The sequence below is a fragment of the Hippocampus bargibanti genome, linkage group LG03 (assembly GCF_051943395.1).
Source record: "Hippocampus bargibanti isolate YZ-2025 linkage group LG03, ASM5194339v1, whole genome shotgun sequence".
In the NCBI taxonomy this organism is placed as follows: domain Eukaryota; kingdom Metazoa; phylum Chordata; class Actinopteri; order Syngnathiformes; family Syngnathidae; genus Hippocampus; species Hippocampus bargibanti.
Genome location: NC_142736.1, coordinates 15,197,960 through 15,209,872, shown reverse-complemented (window position 1 = coordinate 15,209,872; position 11,913 = coordinate 15,197,960). Strand labels below are relative to the sequence as shown.

The 11,913-nt window shown below is 39.2% G+C and overlaps 1 protein-coding gene across 2 annotated transcripts; it reads right to left on the bottom strand.

Annotated features, from left to right (window-relative positions):
- Positions 1-2,090: 2,090 nt before the first annotated feature.
- LOC148900453 (uncharacterized) lies at positions 2,091-11,896 on the bottom strand. Of its 2 annotated transcripts, XM_088992164.1 has the most exons (5): positions 11,763-11,896; positions 9,215-9,293; positions 8,497-9,151; positions 4,053-4,223; positions 2,091-3,235 (listed from the first exon to the last, which is right to left on the bottom strand). In XM_088992164.1, exons 2-5 carry the CDS (start codon positions 9,272-9,274, stop codon positions 3,114-3,116), a joined length of 1,008 nt encoding a protein of 335 aa, XP_088848290.1. In that variant the 5' UTR covers positions 9,275-9,293; positions 11,763-11,896; the 3' UTR covers positions 2,091-3,113. The 2 variants fall into 2 exon arrangements, with proteins under 2 accessions (XP_088848290.1, XP_088848289.1); XM_088992163.1 differs by having other exon boundaries at positions 8,497-9,293.
- Positions 11,897-11,913: the final 17 nt, after the last annotated feature.

The window sequence follows — 11,913 nt, the reverse complement described above, 5'->3', positions numbered from 1 at the left end:
ATCCTCCACACCGATGCTGGGCTGGTAGGCAAACTGCAGCGGGTCCAGCGATGAGCTTGCCAGCGGTCGCAGGTGGGCGAGGACGAGTCTCTCCAGCGTCTTCATCAGGTGAGACGTCAGCGCCACCGGTCTGTAGCTGTTGAGCTCTTTGGGGTTGGCAATCTTGGGCACTGGGACCAGGCATGACGTTTTCCACAGCTGTGGAACTCTGCCCAGCTTCAGGCTCAGGTTGAACAAGTGCTGGACAATGTCACACAGCTGGTCGGAGCAGGTCTTGAGGAGTCGGGAACTGATGTCATCCGGACCTGCTGCCTTCCTCACCTGCATCCTCCTCAGTTGGTTCCTCACCTGCGCAGTTGTGACAGACAGGCAGGAACCAGGAGGCAGAGTGGCGGCTGAGGGTGTGGCAACGGTTGGGAGGGCAGATGTTGGTTGTGGAGAGCTGGTCGTGAGAGGGGGCAGGGAGGGTAAGGCCACAGTGAGAGTTGGTGCAGGTGCAGCTACAGGTGAAGTTGACGGTGGGCCGGGGGCGGCTTTACTTAATTGTTGTAAAGTTAACAAATCCGCTCAGTGTGTGATTCTGTTGGGTTAACATATTAAGTGTGTTTCCTGAAACTTGTTTTTTTGTGGAGTTTGGAACTTCCAAGGTCCAACATAATCCAATCTGGGATGTTGATTCACTACCTGACTGACTGTTGACTTGATATTTTGTTTATTCACCTTGATATAAAATGTGGTCGTTATTTAGGCAAGTGGAAAACAAATACCACACATTCCCTGTTTATGGATATTATCAGAACTGGAAGTCATTTCATTGTCAATGTATTGAATTAATCTGGACTGCTTTGTCTGTTTTAAAAAACGTTTCACCTCTCCTCCGAATAGGTCTCAGCAGTGCAGCGTGTTCTACCGGAAACACATTCCTTGTGTGTTCTACATACTTGGCAATAAAGATGATTCTGATTCTGAACATGAGTGGATTTTCGCCTGAAGGCTACTCTGTGTTTTGAAGTTCAGGTATAGTGATGTAACAACCTCAGTTCATTTTGACCGACACAACACCTATTCTGGATTGAAACAATACATACTGTATAGTGACAGCAAATCATTCAAACTGAAAATGGGTATGCATTTGCGTAGGAACATCAAGACAAGTAACAATCATCCAAAACCTCCATCAGTTTTTTAACAGTGCCGTATCCCTTTATTGTGTCATCAAGTCCTTCTTTGATTCATTATGGTCAGATTTTGGGGAAAAGAATTGGGACAATGCTGACGTGTCACAAATAAATGTTATTCAAAAAAAGTTGCATATACCTTGAGTTACTGGTGGATGTTCTCACAAAAACTATGGTGCATATCAATCAAAATCAAAACACATTGATTGCTCGTCTAGTATTAAAAAATACAAAATAAAGATGTGACATTTTTTTTATTTATCTGGAATTATAAAATGTTGATTGACCGGCTATCAAAAATTTACAAAAAAAAAACATTATTCACCCCAAGTACAACAAAATATATTCAGATTAGCAATACTTGCTGAAGGTTGTCACTCAATGTCAAAGAAATCTCACGGGAGGAATAACAATGATATTGAAAAAAGTTTGAAACTGTTGTGCATTTCACGATCTGTGCTTGGTATGCTGCAGGGGATGTGCCACAAGTCTCTGAGGTGCACCACATCACTGCATACAAAAAAAGAAGTCATCTCTCTGTTTGGACACGTAGAGGACATAGAATTTAGAAAGATTTAATATCGCTGCAGCTATCATACAACCAACTATTTAACTTCATGGAATACCAAAACTTGTGTGTGAATCCAACAAGCACCTGAAATATTAGTTTCTTTTATTGCCATTCTGACTTAGTTTTACTACCTATTGCCCTCAGCATGCCAAATCAAATATATATGTCACGACTGTTTGTTCTGGCTTCTTGTTCTATTCTGTTAAAGAGGCAAAGCTAGCATAGCATAGGTATGAACACAATGCACAAGTTCCAAACACATCTGAGGCAAGCGGCACAAAAGACTGGAAAATTGATGAATGAAACCCATATTTGGGACATACCGCAGGTGAACAGCTCAATGGGAATCCGGCGAGTGTCTTTATTGAGGATAAAATGAGCATCAGGAAAAGGCTTTGAGCAAATAGTCCAGCAGTTTAAGAATGTTTCTCACAGTGCAATTGCAAGGAATTTAGGGATTTCATATGCTCTGGTCAATCACGGCTCATCAAATCATCAAAAGAGAAGAGAATCTGAAGAATTTGTGAAAAGGCCAAAAACCAACACGGAATCCTCGCGACCTTTGATCCTCCAGGTGGCATGCCATGAAAAACTGTCATCATTGTCGAATGCATTCCGAATATTATCCGAATAAAAGCAAAGTCATGTCTCAACAACACACAAAAATGAAGCTCTCTGAGTACAACCACATCTGATATACTTTAGCTTCGTGATCTAGGCCTAACATTTGTTTATCTATTTATCTATTTTCTATATGGCTAAATTGGATAATCTCCCAGATGATTTTGGACGAGAGGCAAGGTACACACTGGAAACTCACCACAGTCACAGGGCACAATGAGAGAAAGACTCATTTACTCATCTTCAAACCTATGGATAAAGTCGAATCTTCAATCAATCTACTACGCATGATTTCTGGATGTGAAAGGAAGCTGGGGCACCCGGAAAAATAAGTAGTGATTTGTAATTTAAAAAGCTATATATTTTGGCCACAGGTATGAATAAAAAATAATTATTGGCGATTAAAACTCATGAATTGTCACTGACACACAGTATATTTGTCATTTAAAAATCCAGTCAGTCAATCCCAGGTACATACAAATATATATATATATATATATATATATATATATATATATACATAGTTTTTAATCATCTTTTCATGTGATAGGGTGTAGGTGGGTCTGTAAATGTCTGGCAGTGAATGAGATTGAAAAACACAGTGATTCCAATTCAAAGTAGAGTTCATGGTGGCACACAGTTGATCAAAAATGTCTTCAACAGAAAGATAATATGGTAGTGTCATTCACCAAATGTCCTGTAATATGTTTTTCCCAGGAGAGTTGAGTGGTCCATGTGTTTGTCTACATTGTCCGGCGCTCAGGAATGTCGGCCATTTGAATGTTGTCTCCGTGTAGTCCCTGGTTATAATAACCCGAATGGCCGAAATTCAGATCCAAAGGTTCACTGTTGTCCAATCTCAGAACTGGAAAATAAAATATTAACGAATGCTTAAAAATGAAGTCATTAAAAATTCTCGTTGTAAAGTCCATATTTGCTGTTATAGATTTGATGTTACACAATCCAATCTACTACTACACTAAGTTGCTTATGAGCAAACAACATGGTTTCTGGCGGGGGACTTGATGCCTTGTTTTATTAGAGGATCTGTTTTATCTACCGTATTTTGCTGTTTATAAGGCGCACCAGAGTATAAAGTGCACCCTCAATGAATGGTGTATTTTCAAACTTTTTCCATATTTTAGGCGCACCAGACTATAAAACGCACCTTAAATTAATTAAAAAGTTTTCCAAATGTAATATATAAACATGTAAAAGAATACAGTATAAGGCACACCACATTATAAGGTGCTACAGTAGAGGCTGGGGTTATGCACTACTTCTTCTATGGCAGGAAATTGAGTTTTCTGGCTACTGACAGCCGTGGCTGAAATTACTACACATATAAGGCACACCTGTGTATAAGGCACAGGGTCGTCTTTTGAAGGAAATGAAGGCTTTTGGGTGCACCTTATACACCGGAAAATACGGTATTCATTTCTTTGAATCTGCGGCTCAAAAATTAAAAAAAGATACAAAAATAACAAATAAATAGAAATACCAATACCATTATCACTTACTACAAAAAGTTGTTGTACTATATAGAACTGTTATTTGCTGTTTACCGATATTTTTCAATTAACAACACATATATGACATATGTGTTGGTGTGACACCCAAATTTAACCTTTGAGAAATATTGAATGATTTATCAAGTTGGATCATTTGGTATTTAATCTTACCAGGGTCAGAGGGGAACTCCTCAACCAGTTTCCTGTGTGAGAAACCTTTGACGTGTCGTCTTTTCAAGACGGAATATGCCACCAGTCCCACAATGGACACCACCACAGCTGTTCCCAATACAGCCCCCCACGCTTCATTCCGGTTGTTCCTGCTGCTCTCGGATGACAACTCTTGAGAATGAGATAAATCATGATTAGAGGGAGGGAGGCAAAGCGGATTGCATGTAGAATTGAAGAATTAAAGGTGACCTGCATATTTTTTTTTTTTCCATTGTAGCGGCATTTCCACACAACTGCATTATACGGGGTTAAGGAAACGTCATGATGATCAATTCTGGTTGATCATATTTAAGCTTTTGTTGATACAGTTGATCTGCAAGCAGAATATCAACCTTGTCCTCCTAACATTGGGCACTTTGCTACTTGTATTGAATATTAACAATGACTTTTTCTTTCAAAATCCAGCATAAGTTTCAGAGTACTTTGACATGCCATCCTTTGCCTCTTTGCTGAACTCATTTATAATCCAATCCAAGCATCTGACGACAAAAGAGAAAATCAACAGCTTAATTTCCATCACCTCTAGCTGTGCCTCCTGTCACCTCTTCAGTGTCTCTAAGATGTTCATCACGTCTTACCTCAACTATGTATCGGACAGCTGTACATCCCTTCATCATAACAGACACAATTCTATCACATAACACACTTGACACAATCATCCACCTGTTCCAACCTGCTTGGATCTATATCTTCACCTCCTTACCACTATGAATGTGAACTGACCCAAAGTATTTAAAGACCTCCACTCTTGCCATCTCTTCTCCTTCACTTTGCTCCTTTCATCCAATCAAATTTATGCACATATATTGATTTCTCTAATTTCCAGTGCTTAACTACAGCCACCCCGTTTCCCAATGTTCCTCCAGGTGATCCCAGTTTACTGTTTCCACCAGCATCCTGTTGGTTCAGGATGCCGATTGGCAGGAATACTATTGCATGATATTCTTCAGATCGATACTCAGAATTGTTTGACAAAGTTTTATGCCAGACACCCTTTTCGAAAGCCTCAACATATAGGAACATTGGGAATTTAGGTCCAGGCTTGAGGGATTAGCAACTAGTACGCACTATGGATTGGATTCATTCAGTACATGTGAAACTGCATGCCTGTCAAACACTGAGAATAAATCCATTTCAGGCTATCTCAACAGTTATAGAATTAGAGTGAGTTGAATACTGGTGAGCGGCATGCATGTTCTCCCCTGCTCCGCGTGGGTTTTCTCCGGGTCCTCCGATTTCCTCCCACACTCCAAAAATATGCATGGCAGGCAGATTGACCACTCCAAATTGTCCCTAGGTGTGAGTATGGGAGTGACTATTGTACATCTTTGTGCGCCCTGCAATTGGCTGGCAACCAATCAGGGTGTCCCCGCCTTGTGCCCGAAGACAGCTGAGATATGCTCCAGCACCCCCTGTGACCCTAATGAGAAATAAGCGGTACGGAAAATGGATGGATGGATAAATACTGGTGAGTGTTTTGATCCTCAAATACACATTGTTCGCACTGCCATATTTAATCCAGGGGAAAAAGTAATTTTGGAACTTTGTAGTCCTAACATTTTTGGACAACAATTTTATGCAGTGATCAACTGCGACAGGACCAGAGGAAACCACTTCTCAGGACACATTGAACTTTCGTGCTTCAGTTAATCAAATGGGCTATCATGCTGTTTAACTTATAATAGTATCGCGGCATGTGATATGATTAATGCTGCACAACGTGCGTCCATTTTAGCCTGGCCCTTTCAGAGCGGGGATCTATCAATCTCTCTTCCTTGCTCAAGGTTTCGCTCTATGTTTTCCCCTGCTATTGTGTTTTTTTCTGAGTTTTTCCCTGAAGGTTTGGACAAGGGATGTAATTGATCTTTGTAAAAATGCGGGCTTCTAAAGCCTTTTGAGACTCTTTTGTGACCTGAGTTCAGGTGTCTCAAACATTAATCCTTCCTGCTGCATGGCAAAAAAATGACAGACATATGGCCTGATGTTTTTACCCGCTGAGATGTCATGCAGAGCTTCCAAAGCACAGCTCCTTCATGGCCAGACCAAGATGCCTTTTTATATGGATCCATTCCTTTTTTATGCTTTTAATTTCCTGGCCAATCTTTACATTGTTTTTTCGCAGAGTCTTTGGGTTTATTACACACCATATACAATACAGTTTATCTGAAAGGTAAGTTTAAACAGTGAGTGGGGACCGAACATCTAGAAAGAAAGTCAATTTGTTTTCATTTTCATGTGTGCATTTGATATGTTCTCAACCTTTGACATTGGTTAATATGATTAGATTGTACTTTTTACAATTTGATGTCACAGTTATCAAAAATATATCATTTTAATTCATCTTATACACCTATGTACATGTGAAGCAGGTACGTTTGAACTTCAACTCATTCATCCCCCGTGCCCCCCCCCCCCCGGATCTTTCCACTATAACAGTGGAACATTGTTCCTGCTGAGTAAGAAGTTTTAAAAGGACCCTTCAGGCAAATTCGACAGCTGAAACCCAAGCCCGAGCTTTTTCTTTTTCAGAAGGGATGCTTGTCCTCAGCCTGTGAAAATCTCAATTAATAGAGGTCAGTGGAAATAGGCAACAGTGATATCTACTCTATGCTTTTAAACAATGAGTTTAGAGTTACGGCCAAATGCATTGCCTAAAACTGATCTTCTGAGCATTATATGCCTGTTAAATTCCCCGAGTTCGCCTTTTGCCTGTAATATCTAAATCAGGGATGCACAACTTAAATGCTGGAGGGAAGCACAATTTTTCACACAAGATTTATGCCGATCATACCCTATATATGTATCCCTACTGTCCAGACATGACCTATCATGACCTATGATAGGTCCCTGCACCCTTGTTGATGCCACTGTTGCTTTCTGTGGTATCAAAATTAATTGATTGAAGTGATGAAAGGAATGAAAGTAGAAAAATAAAATACATGAGCTGCTGGAAAGGCAGCCACTCTCGCGGCGCCGTCTTGAAGTCAAAAGAACAAAAAAAATTAATTAAAATTAACACAGGTGTTCATGTGTTTACTATCATATGCAAGAAATTTTTATTAGCCTTCATTTGGTACCACTTTCAATGCTACAGCATCAACCTCTGGAAAGCAACAATGAAAATAAATACATAATATCCCAAAGTTTGCAGCATTTTTGAAAAACGTCAACAATAAAATTACATGGCTCTTGAGGCATAGCCAAGGTCCAAGATCACAATAACTGGTATATTTAGCTAATTTAGACCTTGGAGAATGGGAATAATGTCAGTTTCCATATGTTTGAAGAATAAGGTCAATTTTGAAGAGGTCTAAAATGGGGCAATCAGGCCAGTCGTTAATCAGACAATAGGAACAATCAGTGGACCTGCAGGGAGTAGTCCTCTGCTCCCCCCAACCTGAGAGCATGGACCTATCATAGCAGAGTCCGGCACCGCCATGTCTGGACAGTAGGGATATATATATAGGGCATAAAACAACCAGTAAGACTTTAGTTTGCTGACGATGTTTCTTGGATAAGAAACGAAACGTCCGACACCTTCGAATAGGTACATATGACGGCTGAAGAAACCTTTTCATTGATACATGCATTGTGCTTTTAACCTATTTTTTTCTTCCCAGTGTAAACTGCTAGACAAGAAACCAAAATTAAGTGCCAGAACTTAATGTTGCATTGCGATTCGTTAATCACAAATTTACCGATATTTTTTTCTCAGTATTTTGAAATATTACAGGCTCCTCATTTTTTAAACTGAATACATTTTCTATTTTCCCTTCATAGCATTTATAGATATTTTCTTGCATTGTAGAAAAAAATGGTTGCTTGTTTTTTCCCACATTACTTATTCATCTTTATGTCCCAATTACAACATAATATTGATGCTAGAAACACAGGAATAGAACTATGTCCATGCATACACATTTCTATTTTTTTCCCAATCAAGTTCCTATTATTAGTGACCTCAGACAGTGCGTTTGTTAACACAAAAAAACAAATAAATAAGTACACACACATACATACATACATACATACATACATACATACATACATACATACATACATACATACATACATACATACATACCTACCTACCTACCTACCTACATACCTACATACATACATACATACATACATACATACATACATACATACATACATACATACATACATACATACATAAATACATACATACATACTCACCTCCTTGGACAGTAGGGATACATACAGAAATAAATCCATCATTTTTTTCCAATCTGGTTTCATATTTTAAATTTCCTATTGTAATTAGTGACCTCAGACAAAATGTTTCTTGTCTAAAAACAAACTAATAAATAAATACATCAATCTAGGTACAACAGTAAGACAACTAAAAATGCAACACTACCTGCATCTGAGCTGCTCCCTGAAGATACTTGTTTATCTCCCAAGTTGTCTCTCTGTATTTTCGTAACAACGGTTGTCTCACTGGTGGATTCTGGAGACAACGCGTTTGATGACGAAGATGTTGCCAATGTTGTGTTCATCTCTGTTGCTGCAGTGGTTGTCACATTTTTGTTGTTCAAATCTGTTTGGTTGGTTGACTTTTGTGTCTGTTCTGGTGTTGTTGTATTTGCTGTTGTTGTTGTGCTTTCATTGAAATCATGGCTCTCTGGTGCCAAAGTGGTGTTGAATATATCGTTGCGATTAGCAATACCAGGAGATATTGTTGAGTTTTGAATGAGTGGATCATCATCAATGTTTTCAGGAAACGTGGTTGAATTAACAAACTCCTCTGTTTCGGTAATGGTGCTTTGATTCGACTCTGTATTTGTGCCGTTTGTTTTCCCATCCAATAGTTCAGGTTGCGTTGTTCTGGCATATGTGGGAGTCTCCGTAGGTAGGGCAATATCTACATCATCAGCTGCTTCATTTTCACTCTGCTCCAGCTGGTCCACATTATTCTCCTCAATCGATGCTTCAGTGGTGAAATTGTTGCTTGCTCCCATGCCAGACACAGTCCCTTCCGGCCCGTTTTCTCCTTTTTCTGTAACAAGGTTTTCCTGACGCAACCAGACTTTATCAATTGAGTGCGCAGGAGAATCCGATACATTTTGAAGCGTTACCAGGTACGTTGCGTGAAGACATAGCAGGAGGTTTATGGTGATGATGAAATTGCGTTCCATTTCTTCCTTATGATATCCCCTAAAACACACAATCGATCATTTAATTAGATACAAAATAAAGCAATTACACAAATCCAGGGCTTCTTTAAACTTCAGAACAAGAGCTCAATTTCCTCATACCATAATTAAAAACGAGCACTTGCCGTGAGAATAGGGTGAAACATAACTCTTGTTTTCACAAACCGTATCTCAAGTTAAGACACTACCATTTGCTTTTCACAGAATTCAGTCTAGCATCTCAACATTAAAATGATTTGCTGGCTTTCTACATAGTTACCTACTTTCTTGCTTCTTTCTATGCTTATTTGAGACTGTAAAGTGTCCTTGAGAGCTTTGAAAGGCGCTTAAAATGTAATGTATGTCTGTAATGTATTATGTATGTATGTATGTATTATTCCTTACTTCCTTACTTATATACTTACTTAATTGCAGACTTACTCACATACTTAATTCTCGTATTTATTGCTACTGTTAATCATATTAGTCTGTAAACAACGGCATGCAGTATTGCACATGCAGCAACACAGATTTACAATTACGGCAATCAAATGCGGCAAAATTGAGGTTCTGAGTTTTCTGGTTGTTGTATTGATGTACTGGTAATCTTTCCTTGCATTATCTGAATCTCTTTATCCTCAAGATGTGTCAGGTCCTATCCAAGCTGTCTTTGAGAAGTTGGTGGGGTACATCCTGAATTGCCAGCCAATCGCAGGGCACACGCAGACAAACAACAACCAGTGCCATTCATAACCACACGTAAGGACAATTTGGAATGATCAATCAACCTCCCGTGCATTTCTTTGGAATGTGGAAGATACACCTGAGTGTACCTGAAAACAGGACATGCAACCTCCAAACAGGTGGGACCGGGCCCTGAATCGAACCCATGACCTATGCAGTCTGATCAGTCGACCACCATCCCATCCATGTTTCAAATCCAAACTACAAAATATATATTTTCCCCTTTAAAAGCACTTTCAAGGGAGCCTAATCCAGATATAAGGTACTACAGTATTGCTGTCATGCTGAAGCAGACACAAGTTGTCCTGACGCAACTCTCATCTCTTCCTATACACTGAAAACCCCACAGGATCTCTTTGTAGAACATGTTGAACGATTCTTCGGCACACGCCGAAAGGAAAAACTCTTAGTTTACTGCCTGTTTCAAATAGGTCTTTACTGACACGTGTGGTGAAACTTTGTTGATTCACCTCATATTTCCCTAGATTCAGTGAAATAACACATTTCGAGAAGAACAAAACTAAACATACCGTTTGTTGGCAGAGACACAGGAGTCTTTTAAAGGCAAGTGGTGGGTTTCTCATGGTCCCTAAAACCTCAATAAAGCTGCTCAAAATTGCAGACAATACTATACAAGATAAGAAAAGCCAATACTCATGAGATGTGGCAAAATGGCTTTTTGTTAAATCTTTTTAAGAACATACATCCATGTTCTACACTGCTTTTCATCATTCGGGTTGGATTTGAGTTGGACCCTATCCGAGCTGCATTTGGCAAAGACGAACGATACACCCTGCATGGTTTTGGCTTCAGCCTAATGCAAACCTTCCTAGGCTTAGAATGCTTTGAATCGATTTTTACAGTTTTTCCTTGCCTGGATGGGCGACCAGACCAGGGGGTGTCATTTATTTTTGTGGAATCTGGGCCAGTGGATAGCTTTGAGACATGTTTACGATCATGATCATTATCATGTCTCATCGCACCTAAACCTCACCCGTTGTCATGTTATTTACATCATACACAACAAATTAAACCCAAACTGTCCCTTGGAATAACAGTTTGTATGCGCCTCCACAAGTTTAAGCACAGCATTCTGATCAATACTACATGTGTGGAATATGAACCAAGCATATAAATTCACCTTTTTTTCAGAAGTAAGAGTTTGGTAAGTTTGTTCAATATTTAAGCCTGTAAATATCGGCTCCCAACATGAAACTAACTGGACTGAAAAATCAGAACTATGACAAACTTGTTGGCATTTGAACAGGGAGCCTTGGATGTGCGGCAGATATGCTAACTCTACATCGTGCTGTCCTTTGGCCGTTTATTTATTTATTTATTTATTTATTTATTTATTTATTTATAAGATTTTTTTTCCCCGAGAAAAAAATAAATGCCACAATTTGGGACAGTTGATTAAATGTATTTGTTTTTGCTCATTTTTCTTTTCTTAATATGTTTGCAGTAATTTGATTGCAGCGTTCTTAAATAACTCGCGCTGCTTAGTGCTCCTCAAAAAGTGACGTCTAAAGTTGCAAATACAACAACAACAAAAACATTTACATCCATATACATACATGTTTGAAATTCAGTTGTGATGGATTTTTTTGGTTCCTCCTTGAAATAATAACTCAGATCTTATTCCGTGACATATTTCAAAAATGTGTCAATTGAACTTACTCTTTGTAATTTAGCCTGTTCTGCCTGCACAATGAGACAAATCAAACCTTCCCCAGTAAATCCTTACCTTAATCTCAGGATTTTTCAGAGGACAACAGGTGCTGGAGCAACAATTATCTGCAAAGAGTGATCAGCCCGAATGATTCAGCAGTCAATCTGTGAGAGGAAGGAGCACTCAAGTAGGGAACAACCTGCTTAACCTGCTTCCGCACCTCTCA

What these genes read in the sequence shown, in the direction of transcription:
- LOC148900453 (XM_088992163.1), bottom strand. Translation starts at nt 9,274, where the DNA reads ATGGAACGCAATTTCATCATCACCATAAACCTCCTGCTATGTCTTCAC. An exon ending in AGGGAGCAGCTCAGATGCAG is followed by an intron (nt 4,224 to 8,496) that starts GTAGTGTTGCAT and finishes CTCATTCTCAAG; the next exon opens with AGTTGTCATCCGAGAGCAGC. An exon ending in GGAGTTCCCCTCTGACCCTG is followed by an intron (nt 3,236 to 4,052) that starts GTAAGATTAAAT and finishes TTTATTTTCCAG; the next exon opens with TTCTGAGATTGGACAACAGT.